General features: G+C 38.7%; 2 protein-coding genes across 2 annotated transcripts in view; both read left to right on the top strand.

The window, feature by feature from the left end:
* The window catches only part of abcb7 (ATP-binding cassette, sub-family B (MDR/TAP), member 7), a 32973-nt gene extending 21163 nt beyond the window's left edge, over positions 1-11810 (top strand). Inside the window, exons 11-16 of the mRNA XM_032554749.1 lie at positions 2247-2410; positions 3479-3608; positions 4319-4490; positions 7453-7556; positions 9314-9421; positions 10617-11810. Coding sequence (XP_032410640.1) covers positions 2247-2410; positions 3479-3608; positions 4319-4490; positions 7453-7556; positions 9314-9421; positions 10617-10841 — 903 coding nt within the window. The 3' untranslated portion in view covers positions 10842-11810. The remainder of the gene's footprint in view (positions 1-2246; positions 2411-3478; positions 3609-4318; positions 4491-7452; positions 7557-9313; positions 9422-10616) is intronic.
* A 12299-nt stretch (positions 11811-24109) lies between these two features.
* The window catches only part of nexmifb (neurite extension and migration factor b), a 96448-nt gene continuing 92786 nt past the window's right edge, over positions 24110-27771 (top strand). The window contains exon 1 of the mRNA XM_032554975.1: positions 24110-25884. The gene's annotated coding sequence lies outside the window, so the exon portion shown is untranslated. The remainder of the gene's footprint in view (positions 25885-27771) is intronic.

Here is a 27771-nt window from a genome sequence, read left to right as displayed (position 1 = left end):
CCACTCAGGTCCTTCAGACTTGTGGCAGCACCAATTGGCAAACATGTGGTGGAACTGCACATCTGCTGAGCTCATTGAACAAACCACTTTGCAGTTCAACGCTCCTAAGAATAATTAACACAAAAATGAGGAACATTGTTGTGATGACGTGCTGAAGAGTAGGAGCTTAAGAAATAGCAGCCCAATTTCATATCATCAAATTACAAATCAAATTATTTTGATATGTCTTGTTTCATATTTACAGCATAATTACAATATCTGAAAGTAACAGCTACTTGATTTTTCTATAAAATGGTACTATGTGCTTGCAAAATACATAATGGCATTAACTGATTTATTTTTTTTCCTTGGTGTATAATTTTTCTTAAGAATTTTAGTCTGTCTTAGATATATAAATTACAGAGCTCTGAACTTGTTCAAGTTTTGTATTTAGTTATTTTTAAAATTTTTAAAGTTTAAGTGTGTGTTTCTTGTAAGACTGGGAGTGTAAAATATCGCTCATCTGCAGCAAAAAAATAGGTGGCATCTTTATTTAGGTTTTGTTTTTGCCTTTATTTGGCACTCCCTCATTTTTCATTTGGAGTTTTTCAGGCTCATCGTTCTCACTCTCATACTTTTCAGAGCTAGAGGTGAAACGATGAGATCTGTCCAATGTTCCTTCTCAATAACAGAATCAAGTTAACAATGTGTTGCGGGTCTGAGGCTGGACCTGTTGATTAATAATTGTTTCTAGATCCAACCACAATCTGGTACTTGTTAAAGTTGCAGCATTAATAAATTAAACAATTATAAGCTTACCGGTTTGACCCCTCTTTTATAGTTGAGCAGAAAGGCTTGTATTTTGGTCAGCTATAGCCACTGATAAGGGAGCAAACAAAATAAATCATATGAGGAAAAAACTTCCCATATGCACTTCTAATTATGGTGATGCTTGTTTCTGTTCTGGAGGTCAGGGGTACCTTGTGGGAGTGCATGACGTCATGAACTCCTGGAAGTACTTAAAAGGATTGAAATCCTTTGCCTAAGTCTTAAAATACTTCCTCATTTAGGAGAATAATTCCAAACATTTGAAGAAATAAACACAGCAATAATTTCATAGAAACAAAATAGACCATCTTCCTGGACTCTGGATGATCCAAGGATTTTGTGCAAAAGGAAATGGTCAAAGGTCACCCTCTCTGTATTCTTCAACCTTGTGAAACTACATGGGAGAAAAAGACTGTCTCTGCAAAGGATTGTTAGCAGTAGTGCCAATAATTGCTCCACCAGTGATTTAGAATAAAAACACCCCTACTCAGCATGTGTTGAATAATTGCACTCAAATTAAAGTTTTAAATTTTATTTATTTAATGTGGCATAGTTTTATTGCAATAAAAGTTGAATTCATTTCAACGTTTTTCTACATCCTTATCAGAGGTGCCAATAAGTGTAAATGTATAGCATTGTATTTTTTCTCTCCAGCTATCAGTTTTATTGTGTTGGAAATGTTGCTGCATTTCTCCTTTTTTTTTAACACATGACAGCCCATCCTGCGTCATAAGAGTGCACTTAAGTGCAAATGTGTGTCTGCCGCCCGACAATAAGAAGGCCATTCCCATCTCCAGCCTGTAATTACAGTGCTAGACATGAATCTGTCCAGTTATTTTCCCACTCATCAGTAATATTCCTCTCCATTGTGATTCCTTGTGGAATGGTGCTGCCCTGCAGGCCATTTTCGTATGAATGCCTTTTTTTAAATGTGGAACACATTGTCCCATTATGCAGATGGAAAATTATTTAAAACTACCCCCTCACTTGAAACTGCACCACACAATCCAAAAACAGAATAATAATAATTGTGGCTTTTTTTCCATGTTGGTGAGTGTGGAATAATATGTGTTCTAAAGCTCTTCGGGTTATTTACATGAATTGAGAGAGGCAGATTGTGGGTGATAATGTTTCTTGTAGATTTTACAGAAAATGCTTTCACTCTCAGGCAAAGGACCAAGTTTTATTCAGTGCTGACCTTGGCCACATCTCTGAGCTCAGTATGAAGCTAAAGTTTATTATTGATCCTTGAGCATTCAAAATGAAGGGCAGAGTGAAGATTCAGAGGGCTTTTTGTAATAACAGCTTACAAATGTGATGAGTGTCTCTACATTCTGCCTCTTTAGAAGATGCTGTTGCATCACTCCAGGCCTTGACTCACGCTTCTCTCCTTCTCCCATTCTTCTTTTGTCTGCCAATCCTCGGCTGGTTTTCTGTAGGAGAAGGATCTCGCCCCACCGTTAATCGTCACACCACAGGACGCCACAATCCGCTTCGAGGACGTCTATTTTGAATACCTCGAGGGTCAGAAGGTTTTAAACGGGGTGTCCTTTGAGGTGCCAGCTGGGAAGAAGGTGGCTATAGTTGGTGGCAGCGGGTCAGGGTAAGTTCTGGCTTGAAATGTAAATTGACTGAAACCTTTAGGGTTGTCATGTCGAGATGCACCAAACAGCCACATCCTGGGTGATACCAATTTCTGGTTCTGATTGAAGTTGACCCGCCAACCTATTTTAACTTTGTTTTTCTAAGGACTGTAAGATGTGAAAGAGATCAATGTGTTGCAGGTTTGTTGATTGAAGCCGTAGTTTAAGTATTTGCATAATTATATTGATTTTTACTACTGTAAAAATGTTTAGATATTTAAGAATATCTAAACATTGTTAAATGTTTTAGATATCATAATTAGTTTGAGAGAGACAACCTGAGTAAATACAAAATGCAGTTTTCCATTGATGATTTCATTTATTAAAGGAAAATGTGCATCCAAAACCACCTTGTTCAATATTAAATTACAATTACTCCCCTTGTTAAATCAAGAACTAACTGTTTTCATGTTTTTTGGACAACTGTCAGATATCTCAAAAAGCATCACACCATCCAAAAAATGTTAAAATGAGTTGTTAGCCATTTGGAGGTGGACATGAAGGTGCACTTTAGTTCATTGTCCTGCTCTACAACCTAAATGCAGGAAATGTTGCGACAAGATTTTGTCGTAAAGTAGAATTCATAGTTCCTTCATTTACTGCATGTCGTCCAGAATATTATACCCATCATCATGGATGTGTTTTACAACATGCAAGGTTGGACTCTGTGTTGTTTTTGGTCTCCAGTGGCTCAAATACTTTGTATTTGCTGCTGTGTGTCCCCTGATTTACCTGATTTCAATCATTTAAAAAAAAATAAAAATGTTGTTTGTACTCAAAGTTTGTACTTTGATTGCTGCCTTTATAGAACAAACAGGGAGGAGTTCTTAGTTTTGGGACATTGTTTGAATAGTAAGAAGAAAATCATGTATTTCACCTGTTGATTACCTCAGGTTGGTTGATTGGTGTATCTCTAGTGTCGCACCTCCTCCAAAGACTGAAAGCATAGTCAGTAAACCCCGAGGGGGTGTGGCTGTCTGATTTTTACAGACGAGGCAATAACATAGATTTTTCTCGTCTGTCTGCAGGAAGAGCACCATTGTGCGGCTGCTGTTCCGTTTCTATGAGCCCCACCAGGGTAACATCTACATCGCGGGGCAGAATATCCGAGAAGTCAGCCTGGACAGCTTGAGGAAGGCTTTGGGAGTCGTACCTCAGGTCTGACAAACACCAACACAATAAAGCACCAAAACAATGTGTTTATAGCATCACTGTCCTACCAAATTATATACATCTAGAGTTCTTTTTAAATGACATTGATTTATAGTTTATTCCTACAATGTTTGGAAAAGAATGAAATTTGCTTTTATAATTTGCGTTATAAGTATAGATAAAAGAAAATGGATTAGAAATTTTTTATTGGTGCTTAAAAGATAAAATCAAAATTTCCAAATTATAATGCTTCTTATGTTATTTCTTTAAGTTGCCCTCTTGTCCTTTACCAAATGCAGATGATAAAACCAAACTTGTTAATTATCCTTAAATGAAAATGAGGTGCAATATACTGTATTTCATACAGAAGGTTTTGAAACGTCTAACATTTTCAATGGGAAATCTATAGGATCCCTGTTAATATCATTGTCTATAAATGATCGATGTAATATAAAAACAACTTTGGGGAATTATACACAACGATGATTAGCATCGAGTAATGTTAGAGTAATTGTTAGCAATGATCATTTTTGCTTTGCGAGCACTGAGGATGAGCCGAACAGATGGTGCGTGAACATATTTTTGTCATTTGCTCTGCTCCTCTTCCTCTGCCCCCCAATCCTGTTGTTTGTATCTGCCATCCTCTGTTTCTCTCACTGCTGCCATGAAAATATCCTCGGAAGCCTCATTTTGTTCCCTGACTTTATTATCATCAGGATGCCGTTCTGTTCCACAACACCATCTTCTACAACCTGCAGTACGGCAACATAAACGCCACAGCGGAGGAGGTGTACCAAGTGGCACGTTTAGCAGGCCTCCATGATGCTATCCTCAGGATGCCCCATGGCTATGACACCCAGGTTGGAGAGCGGGGCCTCAAGCTGTCAGGTCTGCTGCACATTTATGTCTACTCATTGTATGTGGTCTCCTGGATACGAACCAGAGCTGTGTGTTTTGTCTCGCTCCCCTGATTACATTCTTAACTAAAGAATTTAAAAGCTCAGCTGTCATTCTGTTAATTAGCTACTAATAGCTTATGTTCTATTGATAAAGCTCAGAAAAGGCTTGGAAACAAAACCCAGGCTGTTGTATGTTTGATGAGATTTACAATAATGAGATATGAGACAGCTATTGTTTGAAGTCAAGTTTTGACTTTAAACAATATTAGATATCAATATCAGATATCAGACATCACAAACACTGAGCTTTTGTATATTTTCTTAAAAATGTAAGAAATTTTTTTTGTGATTTGAAATATTTTGATCACTTATTTATTCTTTAAAGAAGAGTAACAAAATATATTTATTACTGTAGCTCAGGCTCCTTGTGTGTTCCTAATGAACCCCCCCTGACATTTCCTGTATATTTTTTGGTTGTACTTTTGGTGCATAAAGCTTTGGCAGTCCAAGCTAAACAGTCCAACAAGGCTGCTGAAGTATCACCAAAATATGGCAAAGCTTTTAGTTTTGTTTAGTTTAGTTTTTTTAACCTGGCCTCATGTTCTTCTCCTGCTTGCATTTCTGTTTGCTATGCTAACATTAGCATGTTAACTCTGTTTTGATATGACTTGTTGATCATTTCGCTCATAACAGATTTGAGTAGCGTTAGTTAATGTTTTGTTAACAAACCTTGCAGAAAATGTTGTTCTCCTGCTTTAGAAACTTAGGGTTTTGTCTTGAGCATTGTAAAATTTAATGACAAATGTTTCAGCTGCATTTTGGGTACTTTGCGTTAATCATCAGTATATTGGAGCACAAAACAGGTCAGAAAGGAAAATGTGGCAGACATTACAATTTTTTACTTTGAACATCAGTGCAAAGAGTGAAAAATACTTTGTTGGCAGAAATCCAGATTTGCTGGATTGACAAATTAATATGCAATTCTGCAAGCTGTTCTCATATAAATACATGACCATTGTTAATTAAACGTAAAATTACCCAAATCTGCTCATTCCATGAACCTGCCATGCTGTGCTCCCTAAGGACCTTCCCTCCTGCTTAAAACAAAACAAACCAGCTACTCATTATATCACAAATAGTGACGAACAATGTTAGGACATCTGTCTGTGGGCTGAATCTCCAGGGAAACAAGGTCATCCAGGAAGACAATAAGCTGACACACTCGAGCCGTTCCTCCATCTCTAAAAGCCAAGGTTCACACCTTCCTGCATGTTCACAGATATCTTCTGTTTTTCCACTGAGCAAATGACAAACTAACATAAATTGGTTCCCTTTGTATATTTGTCATGAGGATGTGGACATTAGAAAAAAGTTTTTCAGTATTCCTCTCATGACTGTGTGTAGCTATAAGCATAAAAAATCAGTTCTTAGAGCTAAATGTTTTCCAAAATTGCAATTTTATCAGACCTTGATCTGCAATTCTGGACAAAGAAAGACTGTTAAAGTGTTTGAGCACATAAATCACCTAACTGTTTAATAGCAAAAACAATTTAATTAAAAGTTAAATGGACTTGAATTCAAATAGATAAATAGAATCTTATAAATACAGAGCTATCCTCTTGTCAGATACAGCAAAGGTGCTTCTTAATAACACTGAGCCTCCTCCATGTTTCCCAGCAGATATTGTTTCCTTTTCTTTCTGTTGACATAGAGGGGGTGCGACTGGCTGAAAAGCTTCAGTTTTGTGGGTGGGTTGCATGATTTTTATGTTGCAGTATTAAGGCCTTTTAGCTCTGCGGGGCCTGGCCCTGTTGTTTTCCGGTTCTGGTGGTGTTTGCATTCAGCAGAGGGCCGCCTCGAAAGTGGGAGGGGATCAACATATCAAGCAAACTCTTGTCGAAGCCAATTACAAAAGTTACACAGGCATACTCGAGACATTCGGATTTAATTAAATAACTTTTCAGCGAACATTTAGCTTTTTTTTTATTTCAACGAGTAGTGTTAATTTTGTTGGCATGAGCCACTGATAACTGGCACCAGATCTTGGAACATTTTTAGTGAGCTACACCTGCTTGTTTTGAGTTTAAGTAATAAAAAGAAATTTACATCCTGCTTCTAAAAATAATTTGTATTTTCTGATGAAACATTTCGAAATGGCAGCGATGTTGTTTTTAAGCATTTGCTTAGAAATGTTTCCCCTCGGATACACAAACGGCTAAGTTGTCAAAATAACTTTTGTCTGTAGAGAAACGGCTACGAACTGCATCAAAGTTTCAGTTTAATCACTTCCACCATCATTGCGCTGTCATTCATTTATTCATTTTAAGACCATAAGTGTGTTTAAGTGCAGGCTGCCTGTAAGTTGTCCTAATTCGATCAACACGAGACTTTGTGCAATCGGGTTCTTAGTGTCACTCACTTAGCCCACGTAAACAAGACTGAACCGTTTCTGTCTTCGACGCGCAATTACCAGCAGCATGTGGAGTGAGTGAGAGAACGGACAAAATAAAGACATGACTAAGTTCTCATTAATTTCACTGCTGCTGTATGTGACAGCTGCCAGCGAGCAATGAGAGGAGGGGTGTGGATCAGGAAGGGGCCAGTGTGCGTCGCGGTGCTCGCCGCTCTCCACCGCCAGCCATGTTTACACTCGCTGAAAGCCGCTTTCTTTCAAGAGGCCACACGCCGCTCGCATGTAATAAAGGCCGAGTCAGACACAGTGGGAGAAATCTTTGAGCCCTGCTGACTTTTTTTCCTCACAATTAAATGAAAGTCTGTTTTTTTCCAGACTCAAAGCCTGCAGCATTGCTATTGTGTGAGCAATGGCCCCTCCGTTTGTGGCAATAATGAAGAGACGAGCCAAACAGCAACTTGTTGCCTGTCTCTTTGCGTATGTCAAACACCACAGCTCTCTTCACCTCTTATTAATAACGTCTCTTTGTCTATTTCAGGCGGGGAGAAGCAACGCGTCGCCATCGCCCGCGCCATCCTCAAGAACCCGCCCATCCTCCTGTACGACGAAGCGACCTCGTCCCTGGACTCCATCACAGAAGAGGTCGGTCCTGCCGCTGAGACAGACACCGGCATGCGTGCATAATAACAGTTCGCACTGTCTGCATACACATTTAGCAGAACAAACACCCACTCAGTCACCTGCTGTAGGTACACAATAATTCAGCTCCCTCCTGCATCACATACCTGCTGTGACACACACCCCACACCCTCCCACACACGCAGGCACACACGCAGCACCCCAATGCACTCCTCTCCCCGCCACCTGCCTCTCTTTCTCCCACTTAATCTCCAGCTCAGCTTAAACCACACAGTCTTTGTAAATGTTACATCTAATGAGAAAGTTCAGCATGATCTTTCTGAACTTGTGCAGAAAAAAAAAAAAACGAGTTGGGCAGCAAACGTGGCTGTTAATTGAGTTTTTTTTTTTTTTTTTTTACTGTTGCCTCTCATAACAAAGATGTTTTTAGATTATCATGCACACAGTGGAAAGAAAAGCAAATGAAGGTGGATGTTGCTGAGCAATATTGTATTGACTTTGAGTGTCTCTGTCGAATCAAGGTGTGGGAATATGTTTCATATATATTCTGTCATTCATGCTCTTTTTCACACCACAGTTATTGCAAACTGTTTTCCTTTGGATTAGGGGATGCTATTGTAAGGCTTAGGATGTTAAACAGAGCCCTGCAGACGTATTCACTTCCTTTGAACTTTTTCACATTTTCTCACATTAAAACAGCAATCTTCAATGTGTTTTGATGGGATTTTATTGGACAGACCAACGCCAAAGAGTGTATGGTTGAGAAGTGGAAAGAAAATGACATTCTTTTAAAAACATCCAATTTCTTTGGTGTGGAGGGAAATGATAAATGCTTTAAGAAGCTGAAAATTAAAACATAGCACCTGTCTCAGATTTTTCTTTGGGTACAATTTGTAAATCGTGGATCCTTTTCCCTCCACATCACAATTATGTGCTCTATATTATGTCGATTTATCACACGAAGTGGCAAGTATTAAAAAAAGAAGATCATTTAATGCTAGCTTTGGACAAAACGTTTGGCTCCTTCTTCCTCTTTTAATTTTGCCCGGGACCGGCGAGTGACGTTCTCCGTGGGCGACGTGCAGCGACGGCGTGCTGCTAAAACGAAACAACAACAAAGCGTGTTGACGTCACAGATCACAGAGTTTAATCTCATACAAAGCAATGAACAACAAAGCTGCAGAGGAACAGAGATATACATTTTATACAGACAAGGGGAAACAGACAACACGAAACACCAAGACAGACAAAGGCGCCCACGTGGAGAAAAGATGGAAAAAACTCTCAAACTCTCGGGTGCTGACCTGGAATTATAAACTAAAGAGGTGTTTCCCTATTTAATATATGCAAAGAAGGCGTTCCTCGTGCTGACCTATTAGAAACTCCCTCAGCACTCAGAGAACTTGGAAACTCCCCTCATTATGGCAAAGGTGTCTGTTTTTTGTCCAAGCAAAAGGGGCGGACCTCTTAGGTGCTCATCGCTGCCTGATACGGAAGATCCCTGGCGCCAAAGAGTCTCTTCCCCTCCCCATCGGACTGTAAATTTTATTGCTGTGGTGTCAGCAGGGGAGGAAAAAAAAAAAGGGCCCTGCTTTGTCTGCTTACCGCATCTCAGACGAGACCTGTTCCAAATAAGAGTATTGTATATAACTGTTACACATGTCGTAGATTAACTGTATTAAGCACCAAAAAATAATCATTTTTCTTAACACAAGAAAATAAATTGCTGCAGGTTTCGATCATTTTCTTTGTGCTTCCAGAACATCCTGAGTTCAACGAAGGAGATAGTAAAGGACCGGACGTCGCTGTTCATCGCCCACCGGCTGTCCACGATCGTGGATGCAGATCAGATTCTGGTCCTCAATCAGGTGAGAGCTCGCCTGTGTGTCTTTAGCGTGGCTGCATACCTTCACTCATTAACATTTTCATTCAGAACATATGTGTGATGGAAAAGCAAATCATATCATGGATGACTTTCTGAATCCAAACAACCTCAGTGTTAATTGCCAGTCCAATTAGTTACATTTGCATTGAAGAGAAGGACGATGACCTGCACTCTGCATAACCTTCAGCGCTGCGTATCTGCCAGCAATGAGCATATAGCCCGCCGCGCCGGTTTTGGCACTCATTTATTTCCCACCGTTACCTTTTCCCCATTGTACGTGATAAAAACCTGCTTCATTTAACTTTTCTCATTAACTTCAACAACAACAGGACGACTGTCTGCAGAAGAGAATGTATTATTTTCTCCATAAGGGCTCATTAAAGCAGTCTGACTCGACTGGCTGTTTTGGTCAGATGGCTCGTGTTGTTTGTCTCCGTGTCTAATAATGTATGGGCCATCTTCCCAGATACTGATGAGGCCTTGTTCAGGGCTATACATGGCTCCTCAGATGGCTTCTCTGACAACCGCTATTGTTCTAAACTGTGGCAGAAGTGAATCTCTTTTTCTGCATCCAGGCAAGCGGAAATAAGCGCCGCCGTGCACGGCTGTAAAACACAAAAGAGACCAGGAGTGAAGTCGGTTATTATCTAGAAAGTAAGAGTTAATGTTAGAAGCGATGCAGGTGAGCTGACATTTTCCACCAGTGCTTGAGCGGGAGGATAAAATGAGAGGAGACTTCTTTGAACTGCTTGTCTCGTTCCGTGTTCCCGGAGTCAGATGGCGGGGATCAGAGGGTTGTGACGAGGAGGCACGTCTGCGTGTGATGTCGCCACAGTGTATGCTAGTGTCACCAGCAGAGGACTGCCTGGGGTGCTCATTAAAATAACGAGCAGGGTACAGTCACATGCTCGTCCTGGGTGTGCTAAAGACACTGCCAACACCTCTGCACGCTCAGACGAGGTGGGGGAAGGGGATGCCCTCGTTTGTGTGTGGCTGCGTGGGAGGGGAAGCGTTTGTCGTTTTCGTCCACGAGTTTGTGTTTTTTTGCGAGAACGCAACAGTTGTTGGGGAGGCGTCGCGGACTCTTAGCAGCGCGGTCACGATGCAACGCCGACTGTGTCTGTGCTCGTGGCCCCTTTATTTTAATCTGAGCGTTCGCTCCTCTCTTGTGTTTCCAGGGCAAAGTGGCAGAGCAAGGCAGCCACCACACCCTCCTCGCCACCCCAGGCAGCTTATATGCAGAACTGTGGAACGCTCAGAACAGCAAAATCCTGAACAGCGGCACCGGCAAGAACTCAGCCGAGCCGCCGGCCGAGCGGCTGTCCCAGAAGGAGGAGGAGAGAAAGAAGCTGCAGGAGGAGATCCTGAACAGCGTGAAGGGCTGCGGGAACTGCTCCTGCTGAGAGAAGTCTCCACCGCCATGTTCCCTCGATCCTCACAGACGGCCTGCGCTGGAATTCTCGATCTGGAGATGGGCCACTTCTCCATCTCTTCTCCTCTTTCAACTAGAGGCCGCCGCACGCCAAAATGGAGGTGGAGCACAACAGGGAGCAAGTGTGTTTAGCTCTGGCTTGTGGCCAGATTTCAAGCTATCATGCCAGTTTTCTGAGCTGAAGCAAAGCGTAAGAGACTCTGTGTATCAGATACGTGTGTTGGAGACATCTGTTCTCCAACATGGCCGTCTCCTTCTCCTCATTTTGGACATCTGGTTTAGTGACATCTTTCATTTGCACTGGAAACATGAAATCTCTTGCATATGCCTTGACGTTGACAGAATTTGTATGGATTTAGTTTTTTAAATTATTCATAAAAAGGAACTGACCCTAGAGTTTGCATTTTAATTTTTTATTTAAAGTGTGTACATATCCCAGTTCATGCTGCAGTTAAAATCCTGAACTAAGAGACAGATTGAACACTATTGCATAGAGGAGACGCTCCTCTTATATTCACCAATACTGCTTGAAGCACATAACTTTATTTGCAATCTCTATTCAGAATATTAAAAATCTGCTTATAAAGAGATGACATTGTAAAGAGATGATTAATTCAGATTTTTTTCATTAATAAATCTTACACCTATAATAAGAGGGAAGAGTTCTAAATGTTTCTCACCATTTCTTTCATCTCATAACAAAAGGGTATTGAAGAGGTGTTTAAATGTCAAAGACGGCTTTTAGATTGTGTGACCAAATATGGAGTCTTCCTTTATTGTGTATATTATGTCCTCGTCTTTCCGGTGATTGTTTTGGTTGTGGTATGCACAGTTTCCTACAAATCTCTCCATTTTTGTATCTAAATGAAGAATATTCAGATGTGTTGTACAATACACTGTCAAATATTTTTCTAAATAAATCTGCACCATGTTGATGTGAGTTACTTGCAGAAAATGTAATAAATTAGGGGTATTTTTTTGACAAAAATAACTTTTCTCTTTAATCAAAGCAAAGATAAATGGAAAGGGTGGTTCTTTCTGAAAATCACTTGATTTTATTCATTTATTTTATTCCTTCAGTTTTTTTTAAAATCAGGGGAAGCAAAAAACAATGAACATTTACAAAGTAAATTTTATTATACAAGACTGATTCATTTATATCTTGTCCTTTGCAAAGGTGGATGGGAAAAGGGAGCAAAATCACATTAAGTAAAGTTTAAAAACAGTAACTATGACAACATTTTTGCAATATTGTGATAGTTTTAGTTTTACAGTTACTGGCCTTGATTTATTAGTAGCCGGACAGGAAGAAGACATGCAGGAAATGGCCCATGGACTTTTTTCCCTGGGTACAATTATTCATATTTCTTCAAAACATAACTGATTGTATGTTTATGATTTTTTTTTTACTAAGACTTTCAAAGCTTGCATGTTACTTATGTGATTTAAAGCAGTTTAACAGGCTGATACCCAGCTTGTAATGCAATAATCATATTTTAGAGGTTAACATGTTTAAATGTGTTGCTGCAGGGTCCTTAGAAGTCACAATATCGTATTGAAATTCTTAAATAATTCCAGGCTTATGCCTTACGTTTTAAATTTAAGAAATAATCTGGATATTCCATGCTGCAGTTCTTTGAAAACAGTTTTTGGAAAACTTTGGAAGAGTCTTCATTTTGTTGTTGGTCAGCAGGTCTTTTTGCCTGACGGCTCCTCAAAGGCCGTCCACTGTTTCAAGTTTCTCCGTTTGTGGATAATAGATCCAGCTGAATCACCTGAGTCTTTTAAGTATTATAAATGACTTTGTAACTTTTATGACGTGGTGTTTTGGGGATGTTTTAGCCTCTTTTGATGATGCAGGTCAGGGAGTAATCTGGCATTGCTGTGGTTATTACGATTAGTTTGAAGATCTGAAGCACACAAACTGAGGAAATCTAATACATTTTCACAACTTTTTTTTACATTAATCCTAATTAATGAGAACTAAAAAAAAATATCCAACAGCAAAGCAGAATTTGCCCATTACATAAAAGATGAATTCATTTTTCTCTTTGTAGTCAACTGTCCTGAGAACCACTACAGCCGACCATGGCTCCGAGTCTGCTCTCCTAATTATCTGTTGACGTAATATTTTTCCCTCCAGGCCTGGGCTATTTCTAGTTTTGTTGTGTTCAGTACTATTACATAAATAATGTTTAAAAAAAAAAAAAAAAAAAAGCAAAACACCTCTGAGTGACTGCTGGTTGCTTTCAACTTTCTGCAAACACTGGGATTGATTCATTATAGTCAATGTGGATGTATGCACCCCAGAGAACATATTTAATTTAAATCAAATGTAACGTATAACAGAGAAATTTACTTTCCCAGATTAGCTATATTAAAGTTGCCATGAAAACTGTCAGGGCTTGGAAAAAAAAAAACTATAATTGCAATGAAGAGGACAGGAAATTAATAACAGCAGGAGAACTTTTTCATACTTCAAATAGGATTTATAAAAACACAACACATCCTAGAGAAGTAAGTTTATGAGGCTATGATAAAATTATGGTCAGAAACTACATCATATAAATTGCATAGCTTAAAACATCCCAGTTTGATGATGCGGACATTAAAATTTCAGATTTAGCCTGAGGACAGGTATTTTTCATTCTCAGGAAGCCATCTTCAAAGTCCACCAGCTGCACCAAAATACCAACATGTTGGAAGAAGGAGGAGCAGAAAAAGAAAGAGTGCAGTTCTCATGTCAAAATCCTTTATTTATTTAAAAAGAACAATCCAGATTAATTAAAATGAGTACTTCAGCGCGTCCTTCAACAACATGCCAGAAACAGTTGTAGAATCGAAGCTTCTGCAGTCCCTGACTGGCGGATTGTGTAAAGCAACATTAAACATTAAAACATATAATTTATTGAATTACAAAAAGCTGGATAAAAGTTCCCCCAAAAAATTAAGAATAAAAAAATGCATAGATCTCTAACTAGTAATTGTTGATTAGAGCTTGTTTTTGGACAGTCGAAACTCTGCAGCTGCTGTAAAATGTTTACTTTTTAATTCAGTATTTTTAAAACATTGCTGTTTAATATAATAACTTGTGCAATTCCTATATGTGAAGCATTGATAGTAAAGTGACCACAATTAATTAAATCACATTTTATTTGAAACTTTTTTTATATACATTTTAGAAGTTTTGATAAGTCTTGATAAGTTTTGATAATATGCCTAATGCAGTACTGTGACAGTCAGTAACATTTTGATGTATTTAATAGATCTTAAAAGTACCACACACACTGGCATCAACACTAAACGTAAATATTATGACCAGATACTTTTTATGCATCCTGATGCTTGTTTTTTTTTTTTTACATATAAATATACAATGGTGTCATCTGTATATAAGAATATTGAGATTTTTGTTATTGTAATAAATTTCATTGCATCATGTATTTACAGACTAAATCTATTCCAGCCAATTGCCTGCTGAAGTCGCCTAATTAGTAAAGGTAATCCACCTGTATTTAATCTCTGCATGTTGCATCAAATACCATCAGGAAGTTGTAAGACAGGTCAGAGATGCAATTATTGAGGCAGGATTAACTCATAACAATATGGTTTGAGAATTTACTAAAACACTCATCAACATATCTGAAAATGAGAGAATAAAGCAAATATCTGCAAATCTACCAAGACATTCTGCCAAACATGTGACAAGCTGGACAGGGAGCTTCCTGCTGTGAGGATGCTTTTCTTCAGCAGACAGAAAATCTGATCAAAGTTAAGGTAAGACAGAGCGATATAGCAGGAAAATGACCCTTAACGTACAGATAGAGCTGCAATAAAATGGTTTCCATCAAATCATAATGGTTTTAGAGTGACCTAGTCAAACTCCAGACTCGAAAGTGGATGTTTCCCTCTGATCTGACTGTTCAACCATTTTTTATTTTTTTTAAAGAAGGAACTAGTGAAATGTGAAACAAGCAGCTAAATCTGTATGGTGGCAAACGCTACTTAACAACACTCTGCACTCTTAATGGGAATGGCCCACTAAGCTTGACAAGTACCGCTTGTTATTTTACAAAACCCTGCCGAAACGGCGTCGCGTGAAAATGATATCTTTTGATTACTAATCAAAGGAAGTAGACAATGAATCTGTGTCATCAATGGAAGTTGTTACGGAAACATTTTCCCCCACTTTGTGTCTAACAACCCATTGATCTTTCTCCTACTGAGGATCCGTGGACAAGATCTGCCACGGAAGCCGAAATGATCAAGTGACACTAATGCGCTCTGGTCGCGTTTGTTTTCTGACGGACAGAGCGACATTAGATGTTCCTCTAGGGGCCCCCCTGCGACTCCTTGGGCCCCTCCTCCGGGACCAGAGACACCGCACCACACTTTCTGCGGTGCCTTTTGACCGGATTATAATTGAAGCCGACAAATAACAAAAACATCTACCCAATGTGACAGACTGAGGCCCGCTGCGCCGCATTGTGCAGCCTCCGCCACCTCCTGAGAAAGTCGCGCATTATAGATGAAAGTAGACTTTGATAAAGGCCCGCTTAAAAAGAAACTAACTGGATGATTACGGCTGGATGGGCCTCCTTTCATGCGTCAGATGTCCAGGCAGATGAGTTGATGTTAATGGCGTCCTTCTAATCTAACCTAGGAAGCGATTATGAGACTATTCATTAGTGACTCCCAGCAACGCTCAGCTGCTGCCCCTAACAGGTTATCCACTAATTATTCGGAGAACATAGCTCACTATGATGTGCCATGGTTGTGTGAAAGAGCCTCAGATATTATTACTCAGGGCGCTTTCTTTCTTTATTTTTCATGTTGCTTTTTCTCGTTCTGTGTTGTGTCAAGGACAAAACACGCAAGCACTGAAGTTACTAAGCAATCTGAGGTGGACCTACACAGGGAGGGTGTCTGCTTTCTCGCTATTTATGTTGAAAAAACTGAGTCACAAAATCTGTTGTTAGGCGGTTTGTATCTGCTCCGCGATTGGTGCTGTTTGTCTGCATGTTTCCAGGAGGTAATGAGGAAGCCATTCTGCTGTTTACCATTCAGCAAGCGGCAAGAAAGACAGACACACAAAGGCCTTTAATAATGTCCTTAATATGGACTGCAGCAAGCACTGCGACCTTCTGCTGAAGGAGAAAGTTTCAAAGAACATGCTTCAGATTCTCTGATGGAGTAATATCAGCTTATTGCACCTACTCTCTCTCTCTCTCTCTCTCTCTGTGTGTGTCTGCATCATAATATCCAGCCTGGTGATTCAGAGCTGGTTTTAATATGTAGATCCTCCAAACATGCCCAGAGAGCTGCATCTCCGCTCCCAAGACTCCTGTTAAGAGTGCACAGGTGATGAGAAGGATTCAGCCACACACGACAAATCCCTGCTGACCCCTCCTCAGCCTGTTGCTGAAGTCCTCGTGTTTTTCCTCATCGCGATAGCAGAGGGAGGGCAGGTTGAGATTCAGGGCGATCCCTCTGCACCAGACAGCCGGCTCACTCCCCATCCCGCCACAATCCAGCGAGCATGTGGCCAAGGGCGTCTACGCCTTGATAAATATGCATCGCAGCCTCGGAGAAGATGTAGTTATTTCCACCGTTTTGTGTGGGAGTGTAAATTTATGTGCGTAATCCCTGTGTACTATATCAGTGCTCCTGGTCAAATCCAGAATGAATATTTACACAGGCGTGCACACGGATACAGCCGGTCCTCCCCCTTTGTTAAAAGTCAATAAACACAGAGAGGGTGGTATTAACATCTCTGCACTCACTTTGCTGCTGCAGATGATGCAACCCCCGAGCAGAGTCTGCATGATCCGGGTCAAGCGTTGGCAAACTGCAAACTCGCTGCAGATTCCGTGAATTTATTTTATCCTCACAAGCAGAACGTGTGATTTTTATTTATTTTTTTTAAATTACTTTTCTAGAGCAATTAAATTAACCATGTAGTTGTCTCTTTGTTAGAAAAAAAAAATAGTTGCATAGTTTACAGTTCAGGTCAGAGGCTTACACAAATTTAGCAATAATAGCAGCAGTTTTGTTGTTTTGTTTTCTGCATTTCCCATAAGACTGAGCTATGACATTTCTTAAAGTAACTGCGATGCTGTATAAAACTGTGATAACTGTATTAATTAGGATTAACCCTCTTTTCCAGGACACTTTATTTACTCCATCACTCTCCATGAGCTTTAGCATCTCGCTAAGGAAATAGACTTGTTGTGAGTATTAAAGGATGTTTGTCCATTCAGTTTGTCCATGTTTATAGATGTGGAGAGCCTGATTCCTACTAACTTTACTTAATCTTATATACTACTAAATATTGCATCCAAACATGTCTTTTGTACTTGTTAAATTGAACACACTGATAAGTTTTATATTCTCCAACTCCAGACAATACAAAGTTTTCACTAATGCCTCCAAATCATTGAATTAAGGTGCTTGGAAGTCACACGACTATATTTGCAAGTGTAAATTTGGTTGCAGTGATCATCATACAGTAGTGTGTGGATCTGCCATGGCTCAGCATGCAAAGATATTTTGGATAAATTTATGCTTCAAAAAGGCATGGATGAGCAAGTTTGGTGTATGAGAACTTGATTTGTCCTGATTTGGGTCGGCAGCAGGACCTCAAGTATCAGGGATTCGTCCGGTAACTGGCGGGTTGCTAGTTTGAACCCCCACTGTGTCTGTCTCAGTCACTTTGCTGTTGCTACCTCAGCCAAAACTCTTTGACTGCTGGTGGTGGTCTGTGGGCTCCATGTTGCCGCTTGTTCTGCATGTTCTGTAAAATCTTCAGTGGTTTGTGTTTGGCTGGTTTATTGTCTCCTTCATAGTGGTCAGGATGACAGAGAAACTGGGTTTGGATAAATCAATATGAAAATCCAATTTATCTCTTTGATTATAAGACATGTTTACTTATTTTTGGTGCTTATTGCTGACAATATGTCTGTCAGGAGCAATCCCATCACCTTAGAGCTGTACAACGTTTAAGCTAATGAAAATCTAAACAAACTAGTTTCATTTACACAGTTAAACACCCCCTATGACTACAGATTATGTGATGGAAGATGTAGGAAGGCAATTCAACAGAAAATGAGTCTGTCAGAACCTGACTCAAGGAGCTCCCTTAGCTGATTGTCATTGAATTAGAGGCTGGATTTGTGGAAAATTTCTAATGTGATTCTCCTGGGCGTAAATCAGAGAAAATCATCTCTGTGAAAAAGTCTGCAGCTGCTGTCAGAGATTCCTCCAGGAGTTGTTTCAATATTCACCATATCTGAAGCATCTCTGGGGTCTGTGCTTAGATGAGCTCATCATCACTTTCTTCACAAGGACAATAATGCCTTCATATATACATATATACTGTATATGTGTGTGTTAGTATATTTGTTAAATGTTTTTCATAAATAAATGATCTTTACCGGTCAGAAAGTTGATCTCTAATTCAGGAAAAAAAAATTTAATCGATACCAGAAAAACAACCAAATTCATATGAAAATAAGTAGAATCTAACTAATTTATATAAATCCAACTCCTTCCAGTTCGATTGAACCATGTTATGAGATACAGGATTGCATCCTAATGATGCAGACGTATTCAGCGGATCATATGTTAATTTTGTGAAAGAATGCCAGTCATCACCTTGTCCTGAAAAAAACACGGTGACAGTAGAAAGGAACAACTCTCTTTTAACAGGAGGAATTCTCTAGCTGATCCTGACTGTATGAGCAGCGTCTACACCACATGATTGAGTGCAGTGGTGCTTTTTGTTATATGAGCTATTGAGGCATTTCTCCAGGGCAGCTTGAGAAAATGGTACAAGGACCAGGTAAAAAACAAAAAATGTTTAAATTGTACCCCAAACACAAGGGGTCAGGAGAATCCACTGTGGTAATAATAAAACAGGAAACACAAAATTAGTGGAAAAGGTAACAGAAAAAAATGTAGTGCTCACAAGAGTCTTCACACTTCAACTAAAGTTTTCTGGATGGCCGCATCTTTCACCAATATCTACTATGTAGTTTTAACATCAACAGTGTCTTCCCATGTAACTCATATTATGTGGAATAATGAAAGCTTTGTACAATTGCAGATGCTGAATATTAAAACTGGTGTGGATGGCAAACCGAAAGACAGTCTGGAAGATTCAGCGTATTACATTTCTGGAATAGTTTTTACATCCACATACAGGATGTGAAATTGTAAAACTTAAAATTCAGTCCTCATCCAAGTAGACAACTGATGGGTTGTTTTAGCATTAAGATTTCTTGAGCGTGGCAGAGTTCTGCCTCTTATTTATTGATGCAGCGACAAACTGTTTTCATTTTTTTTTTTTTTTTTTTTTTGCAGATGTCCCTGAGCACATGCATGCATGCATTACCACTCAATAAGACTGCAGCCATTCAGAAATAAGTTTACAGAGTGATTCATTGTGTGCAGAGTTTGTTCGATTATCTATGCTGTGGCTTAGAGAAAACTCCTCCTGTTTGTTCTATTTAATATCAAGCAGAAACCTCATGAGGTGAGACATTCACCACCAGACTCCAGCGATAGAAAACGTCTCAAAGAGCTTCCCATGAACTGGTCATGTGCATGAGACTCATAATAACATTACTTGTTTTATGAGCATTTCAATTAGGTGGAATAATGATGCATGCAACATGACGTACAACTAAAGTTTTCTGGGGGGGAAAAAAGTGCACCGGCTTGTATTGATTGTGTATTTTATCTGATATACACAGTTAAAAATTATGCATACAAGCTAAAATATAAGTAAGCACTTCAATTAATATTTATGTTCCCTTAATATTATTTATTTATTTAGCTCCAATCTGACTTTTAATCATAGCTTGAGGTTTTTTAAGATGAGAAATGTTTTACCCTCTATAAAAAACAGTTTTGATGTGTTTTTTTTGAGAGTTAGCTCCATTTTCATTTGATCAACTTGGTGACATGAACCAGTACTGCTGGCACCAAAACAAACCCCAGCATGATGCTACCACCACCTTCCTTTTACACAGCATCCTTAGGTTTTGGACCCTTACCTTGACAGACTGTCTATAAACATGTAAATAGCTGTGCAATATAAAAAACGTATTCATATCCCTGACAGATTTAGATTCAAGAAGTTTGTTTCTGTAAAAGGAGAGTTTATTCTTGGGGGGGCTTGAAGGATACATTTTCGTTTACACAAAACAAAAACTGCTGGCTGAAAATGAGACATTTTCAATAATCAATTATCCTTTATTGAATTTATTTAATCGATCTTGACTGGCATTACAGCAGCTTTTAGCATGTTTATCTCTGGTAACTTTATCTCTTATCTTTATTTATGATGAGGAATCATTCAAATAAGGTTATTTTTATCCCTCTATGCTAGAGCAGAGCAACTGTTTTAATTATTCCCGAATATTCATTCACAAACCATTTTTTTCTCACTGTCTGAAATTAAATCAGACCAAACTTCGACTATTTTAGATCATTTAAAACTATTTCTGTTTGCTAAATGCCACAGTAACCTAAGAATAATTGCATATATCTTTTTTATTAATGTCTTGTTTTTAAAAGACTGAATCAAAATTCAATTTTGGAGTGAATCAGTAAGGCTACATGTGCTCCCTTTTGTTATGCCCAGTCATTCAAGTCCTGACTTTTCAGTCGATTCTCATGAATCATTATGATTCATGGGACTCCAGACTCGGCCACTCTGGGAACATGTAGACTTCAGGTGGACCATTTGAAATAAGCTCAGACTATTCCATTCACTGCTGGCAAATTTGACCAAATGGCCCCTTTTAGGCTTCTTTGCTCAGGCAGAGAGCTGTTAATAAAAGGATGGATTCGTGCAGGTTAAAAGTGTCATAATCTTATTGGAGATTTCACACCACCTGTCAGACCTGGTGAGCGTCAAAGGCTGAAATTTCAGCATTTAACATTCTGCTCTCACTGTGTTACAGCGGCGGGTGTCTCTGTTGGAGTTACTTTCTTTGGATGACTAAGACTAAGAATGAACTGCTTCTCCAGATCTGATCTAGAGAAATAAAAAAACAACAAACTTTTACTAAATTATGTATGGCAAGGTTGTTAAAATATCAATGTTGTCTGGCTTTATTTTCTTTAAAAACAAGAAACAAAGTGAGACGGCTTGAAGATGTTTTGTTTTTTTAAGTTGCTTCGAAATCCAAAAAAATACATGAATAGTACATGAATTTTGTTGAAAACTAACTTTTTATTTATGGCTTTAAAGTTCATGGGAACTTTACTCAGTGGCTCAGCACCAAAACAGAAATTTAAAAAAAAGATTGAGATATTTGAGAAGTAAGACAAAGATACATGAACAGTGTAGTTAAATATCTCCATGTGAGAGAGAAGGAGTTTAAACCTGAAGAGTTTCCAGCTGTTTCACACAGCTGTGCTTTGCAAATGAAGCCCCCCCCCCCACCCCCACCCCAATTTCATGGTTTTCCTATCAAATATTATTATTGTATCAATTAATTTTAGATTTCTTTATAGCTAAACTACAAACTGTACTTTACATTAAGAATAATAATAAAAAAAAACAGTCTTGTCAATCCTAGTTTCAGGTATTGACCCTTAAGGATTAATAAAAGACATTTTGAATTAAAGAGAGAAGGACATTTGTTTTTCCGAAAAACCTTTAGTCTATTTATTTGCCGTTAGTCTGTTTTTATAATGTGCAAAAGTAAACAATTCAGCAATGGTAATTTATAACTTGGTTAAAGTAAATTAGATCAAAATTACCCGATTATCAGGAAACATGAACCAAATAGTCATCAGATTCAGTTATTGCTTATGAACAGCTGAATGCTAAGGTTTAGGTTTTATAAATACAATAGGAGAAAACGTTCTCAAACAGCATTGCTTTTCACAGCTATGCTGTTTGAATCACAGTTCAGTATGAACTGTGACTATTTTCAGAAGCTAGGTTTATTTTGAGGAATTTGTAAATTAGGCCAACTTACTTTAAAATAATTAAGATTAGTTTGCACCAAAAATGTTTAAGACTAAACAAAGAACAACAATCCGACGTATGTTCAAGCAACCAGTTCACTTTGAAACAAAGAAGTGAAGCTGAAAACTACATTTTGATGAGGAAATGATTCATTGAAATAATTTATTTTTTAAAATTAGAAATCAATACATTTTTGGACTTGATTCTTAATCTATTGTTCAGTCATAAACGTTATTGGTCAATAGTCTCTCTGTAAGTATTTCAGTCCTTCATGACTTGTGTTCCCACCATGTGAATTATAATCAGTGGAGTGTTTTCTAATTTCATAGAGCAAATACACATTTAGTCAATCAATGCTTAGTGTTGTCAAAAATGAAGACAGTCAGTGCAAAAATCCAATTGCTCCAAATCATTTTCAATTCTGTAAAAAAAAAAAAAGACCAATTCTTAAAATATATAATTTATGTTTAACATCTGAAATCACTCTGACTAGTACAGCATTTGCCTCTTTATAGATTTGTTTTACTATTTTGTTTGTGGCTGTCAAGTATTTCAGATCATAAAACGGATTAAAAAAGACTTTTATAAAGATATTGTTCAATAAACACATAGTTGGCCTTAAATAAACTAATCATTTAGCTCAGGAACCCTCTGCTATTCTTTTTTCCACTGTTGAATTTAAGGTTTTAAATTGGCTTTTCTTTAACCATTACAGCTGAATTAATACATTATTACAATCAATTTGCACATAAGTTTAAAGAAAAAGTGACTTGTATCCATAAACCGCTTCAGGTTTTTAGCATTTTATGTGAGCTGCAGATAACACTTGATGTAAAGATTCAAAAAAGCAAAAACAAAAATGTTTGAAAATGACATCAACCATTTAAAGAGATTTTACGATTCAAAATCCTTCACATGTGTAATTACTTTTTTACTTTTTCTTTTTACACACTGATTATTTGTAGAGATAAGATACATATTTGGAGACTCTATGGAGACTCTATGGAGACTTAAAGGAACTACCTGTTCCATCATTACACTAAGTAAAAAAGCTCCAATCTAATTTGATTTTCTCTTGAAACATCTGTATTGATGACAGAGACTGAAGTGGTATTTTAAGAAATATGGATTTGATCTCAGTTTCCATGGTGTCTCTATGGAAATCATTAGCATATGTCCTGTACCTAACAAAGAAAGCGTAAAAGACTTTTATAAAAAATTTTCTTTTTCCAGTGAGCAACTTAATTGTGTTTGTAGATAATACAGTGAGTTATAGATAGACATGGCAGGTAAATATATGGTTATGGATATGTTTATATCTCGTTTGATATTAAAATCAAATATTACACATGCAATATTTGGACCTATTGTGTGACAGGGCTGCAGCAAAATGACTTATTTTGTCTTGGTTTCATTGGAAGCCATTACATTTCAGTCATACAGTCAGATCACAGGAAATAGTTTCCATTCTGCGTCAATTCTTTAACAGCTCTTTTATAATGAAGCATTCTTATGCAACATATTATTGTTAATGAATGGAGACAGACTGCCAAGTTGACCCAGCATTAAATGATGATGCAAGCTACAAAATTAGCCTGCAGAACATTAACAATTGTTCATAAACTACCAGAAAGTCTGGCTTTCTTTCAGTTTACCTTCAGCAGGTTCAGCAGTTCGCACCACTACACCTCAACGTCTCAGTGGATCGCTGTACCTGCTCTCTTTTTTGCTGTCCAAAAAAAACTTTAAATATATAAAGTATATATAGTGTGGTTGCTATGTATCATTTTATTTTTATATGGTTGGTATTCTTCTTTTACTTTTCACTCTCAGTGAAAAGTAACTCTCTTCTCAAATAAGAGAGTGAAATCAACAGTCCGTATATGTTTTTGATGAGAAAATAACGAATCAATCAATCAGTCAATCAATAAAGCTTATCTGTATAGCACATTTCAGACACAAGGCAGTTCAAAGTGCTTTACGTCACAAAAACACAAAAATACAGTCATAAAAAAACAACATACAGTCAACAGTTGAGAAAACCGGTTACAAACATTACGTTTTGATGTGTGCCATCATCAAAATAATCAATACACATCAAATATGTTGGTCAATGTTTCATTTATTATTAATCAAAGGCAAATCTGAACAGCTGGGTTTTTAGCCTTGTTTTAAAGGAGCTCCGTGTTTCAGCTGTTTTGCAGTTTTCTGGATGTCTGTTCCAGATTTGTGGTGCATAGAAGCTGAATGGTGCTTCTCCAGGTTTGGTTCTGGTTCTGGGGATGCAGAGCAGAACCAGAAGACCTGAGAGGTCTGCAAGGTTGATACAACAACAGCAGATCTTTAATGTCCTCTGCTAAGTCATTCAGTGATTCATAAACTAACAGCAGCATTTTAAAATCTCTGAGCTACAGGGAGTTAGTGTAAGGACTTTAGTTTTAGTAAGAATGCCAGCAGCAGCATTCTGGACATGATATAATGTAAAACTTGGGGGGGGAAAGAAAAACAAAAGAAACCTGTAAATAAATTAGAGATCAGGTTATTTTTTTCAATTGTTTGGCTTTATGTCTGATGTAAAGCAGAGTGATTAAAGTTGTTGCCAACTTTCATTTGATTCATTTAATAGCTGCAGACATGAGTAAACTTTTGACATTAAAATGCAGCTGTTCACAGCAACAAATTATAATTTTCTCTTATTTTTTAGTTGTAAATAAATTACAATAGATATGTTTTAGGTGACAACCTATGAAGAAGAGTCTTGTTGGTCTGTAGGTCATAAGCAGCAGATTAGCTTTATGCCCCAGAGCAGCTCTTCTCTGAAGGCTCTCGTTATGCCTGTGCACCTTTTCCTACCACACGTTTTCCTTCCACTCAATCTTCCATAAATGTGGATTGATGCAGCACAGCCAGATTCTTTAGCAATGACCTTTTGAGATTTACGACTGTCTGTTGGACAAATGTCAAGCCAGCAGGCTTTCCCATAATTGTTTAGGCCATACCAAAACATTGCTATGTCAAAAATCTTTCTTTTTTTTTTTATTGGTCCTAAATTCTGGGTTTTTATTACCTTTTACAGTTATGATAACCAGAATTATAAGGGTAAAATGTCATCCTGTGTGTAATAAATCTACGTAGCAAGTGACGTTCACCTTTAGAATAAAATTACCGAAATAAACCAACTTTTTCGATTATGTCCTATTTCATCGACATGCTCCTGTACTGCGTCCAATTCGGTTCGCATTGTAAGTGAGCGGCCCCATCACCCAGCACTGGCAAACACGAGTAGCCTATTCATTATTCATGTCATTGCAGTTGCCCTGTTATGATACAGTCCTGTTTGGAGTGGGCTACCTGATTTGTTCAGCGCGTCCGTCAAAGCAGTGCGTGGCCCTGCGTCGGCTGGCTGTGCGCGCTCATAGGTCGGGCAAAGAAGAATCACAGGAGGAGGGGGGCAGAGTCAGCACAGTGCGCGCCTACGAGACTGCGCGTCGCAAAGGAGGGGGAGAGGTCCAGCTGCAAAAGAAAAAAAAAAAAAAAACATAAAAAAGAAAAAGCAGGACAAAAATGAAAAAGGAAGGAAAACACGGCGTGACAATGGTAACAGCAAGCTTTCAGTGAAAAGAAGAACAGACGCGAGGGGAGGGGGCGCCGCGAAGCAGGAGTTTCAGAGCAGACGGCCGCTTTGCTTGTCCCGAGAAAAGAGGCGACGTCGGGACATGCTGGCGGCTCTGTAGCGCGTTTCCTGGAATACGAATCCTTCAGTGGCTGAGCATAATGGAGCGGCGGCGGAGAGGAGAGCCGCACTGTCTCCATCACTGAGGCGCGTCCACCTGCTATTACTGGAGGCCCGGGCTGCTGCTGCTGCTGCTGCTGGTGGAGGTGGTGGAGGGTGGGATATGCAGGGGAAGTGTTTGCATTTCGGGGAAAGACGCATCTTCTGATACTGTCCAGAGCGCCCGAGAAGGATCCCATTGCGACAGGGGAGAAAAACCGCGGAAACGGGGAGGAAAAACGCACAGCCACTCCGGAGGTAAGCACGCAAACGGTTTTTATGCTGCTATTCAACATGCAGTGTGTGGCTGAACAGGGAGCGAGCTCTATTAGGTATGCACATGACAAACTCGGTTCACACAAAACCGATTTATATCCCCGAGATTTTGCTTTGATGGGGCATATTTGCTGCTGTAAAGGGAGAGAACGCCATGCACGGGGTGTAGAGTAGCAGCCCTACCTCTTTGGGACAGCTGCCGTGAGCCTACATTCATCCGTCTCTGCTCCATCGATTACCCATTCCCTGCGAAAAATACCCCCGCTTACCTAAAGCTCAAGCCCCCACCTATTCTCGGTGGGTTCGGAAATCCAGCATAAATACGGATGCCACGTGTGGCTGTTTAAATGTGAGGCAGGTATGATGCTCCGTGTGCATGTTTTGGAGACAAACAGTGGCCTGTGGACGTCATTTTGAATCAGCGTTATGCATCCCGAGCATTGCTGCCCAAGTATGAATACGGAATGGATAATTCCAGATTCCACACTAATAAATGATTCATAAATGGGGCACTGGGACTTAATCGGATAACACATCTTACAGACAGGCACCTCCAATTGATCAATTAATAAACGGTGTATTTCTTAAAAAAAAAAAAAAAAAAATAGGAGTGCTGGCCTTAATGTAAGCATGGCAGAGCGCACACAGGTGCAGCAGGGCATGTGTGAATGCCTGCACTGTGGGGTCACTGGATCAGTAGCTTAGTGTGTCTCTGCTCCCCTTTAAGGAGGCTTCATGACAGATGTTTACTGGAAGTCCCAGCCAGGCACACAGCCAGCAGCATTCTAAAAAATAATGAGCCGCAGACCTCAGTAACAGCCTGTCTGCATGGCTCTGTGGAGGTGTAACTTTGCACTAAAGACGATTTTAGTTGCATCACATCTCGCAAGTACAGAAATAAATGTCTGGGTGATTTTATTCGGCAAATACAAATTTTAAATCAGAACTTTTAACTGTGGGTTACTGACTGGGATTGATGTAACCTTGTTTTTTTTTATATATCCTTTTCATAACTTTCAAGTTATAGTGCAGCTCTTTGTTCTACTATGACTACATGATTAAAAGGATAGTTCAGGATTTTTTGTAAGCTTTTGTTGAAAGGTAACAAGCAATTAAAAACCGTATCTGCAGTAGAGTAAATGATGCGCAAGGCACCTTTTAGTCAGAATACATCCAGATTAATTTGTCCTTGAGGGTAAAGCTAATGGCTAATGAGAAACAGACTTCTATCACCTTAAAACAATTTAGTTTCTGCAGCACATATATATTGGCTATTATTAATAGCTTACAAAGGAACTGATGACAGGATTTTGAGATTGGAGGAAGTGCACCACCAATGATCTTCCTGTGTGAAACACATACTCAGAACAAACATTAAAAGGGTTTCTGTCAGAGTCAAATAAAAAAAAATAATGCAATGTAAAAATTTCTAGAATTTTGTCAAAAAATGCTACATTTTTGTTTTCTACAATGCTTTACTTTTATAACAGTGTTACTCTAACTATAAATTTGTACATGTATCTTTTTGGTGCATGTTTTCACACAGGAAGACACCTGGGGATGCATCTCCTAATACCTTTTTTTGTAATTAGTAAGAGCTTTCTTTGCAAAAATAATTTAAAAAAAACGCATATTCCAAAGGTGCTGACAGTTCAGTGGTACATAAATAGTTTTTTTCCATGAACTGCAATGAGGTTTTTGAGATATTTTGGCATGCTTTAGGACAGTAGAAGTTGGCTGGGTGTTGATTGCTTTCCAATTAGCCATTAGCGTTCAGCTTTAGAAAAAACGGTCTGATCTACTGCAAGTAAGATGTTGACTTTTTATAATGAGAGCTGCTTTCATTAGAATTTTGAGTCAATATTACAT

This window comes from Xiphophorus hellerii, chromosome 23, assembly GCF_003331165.1.
Source record: "Xiphophorus hellerii strain 12219 chromosome 23, Xiphophorus_hellerii-4.1, whole genome shotgun sequence".
In the NCBI taxonomy this organism is placed as follows: Eukaryota; Metazoa; Chordata; class Actinopteri; order Cyprinodontiformes; family Poeciliidae; genus Xiphophorus; species Xiphophorus hellerii.
Note: the sequence above shows the minus strand (reverse complement) of the source record. Positions and strands in the feature narration are given on the sequence as shown.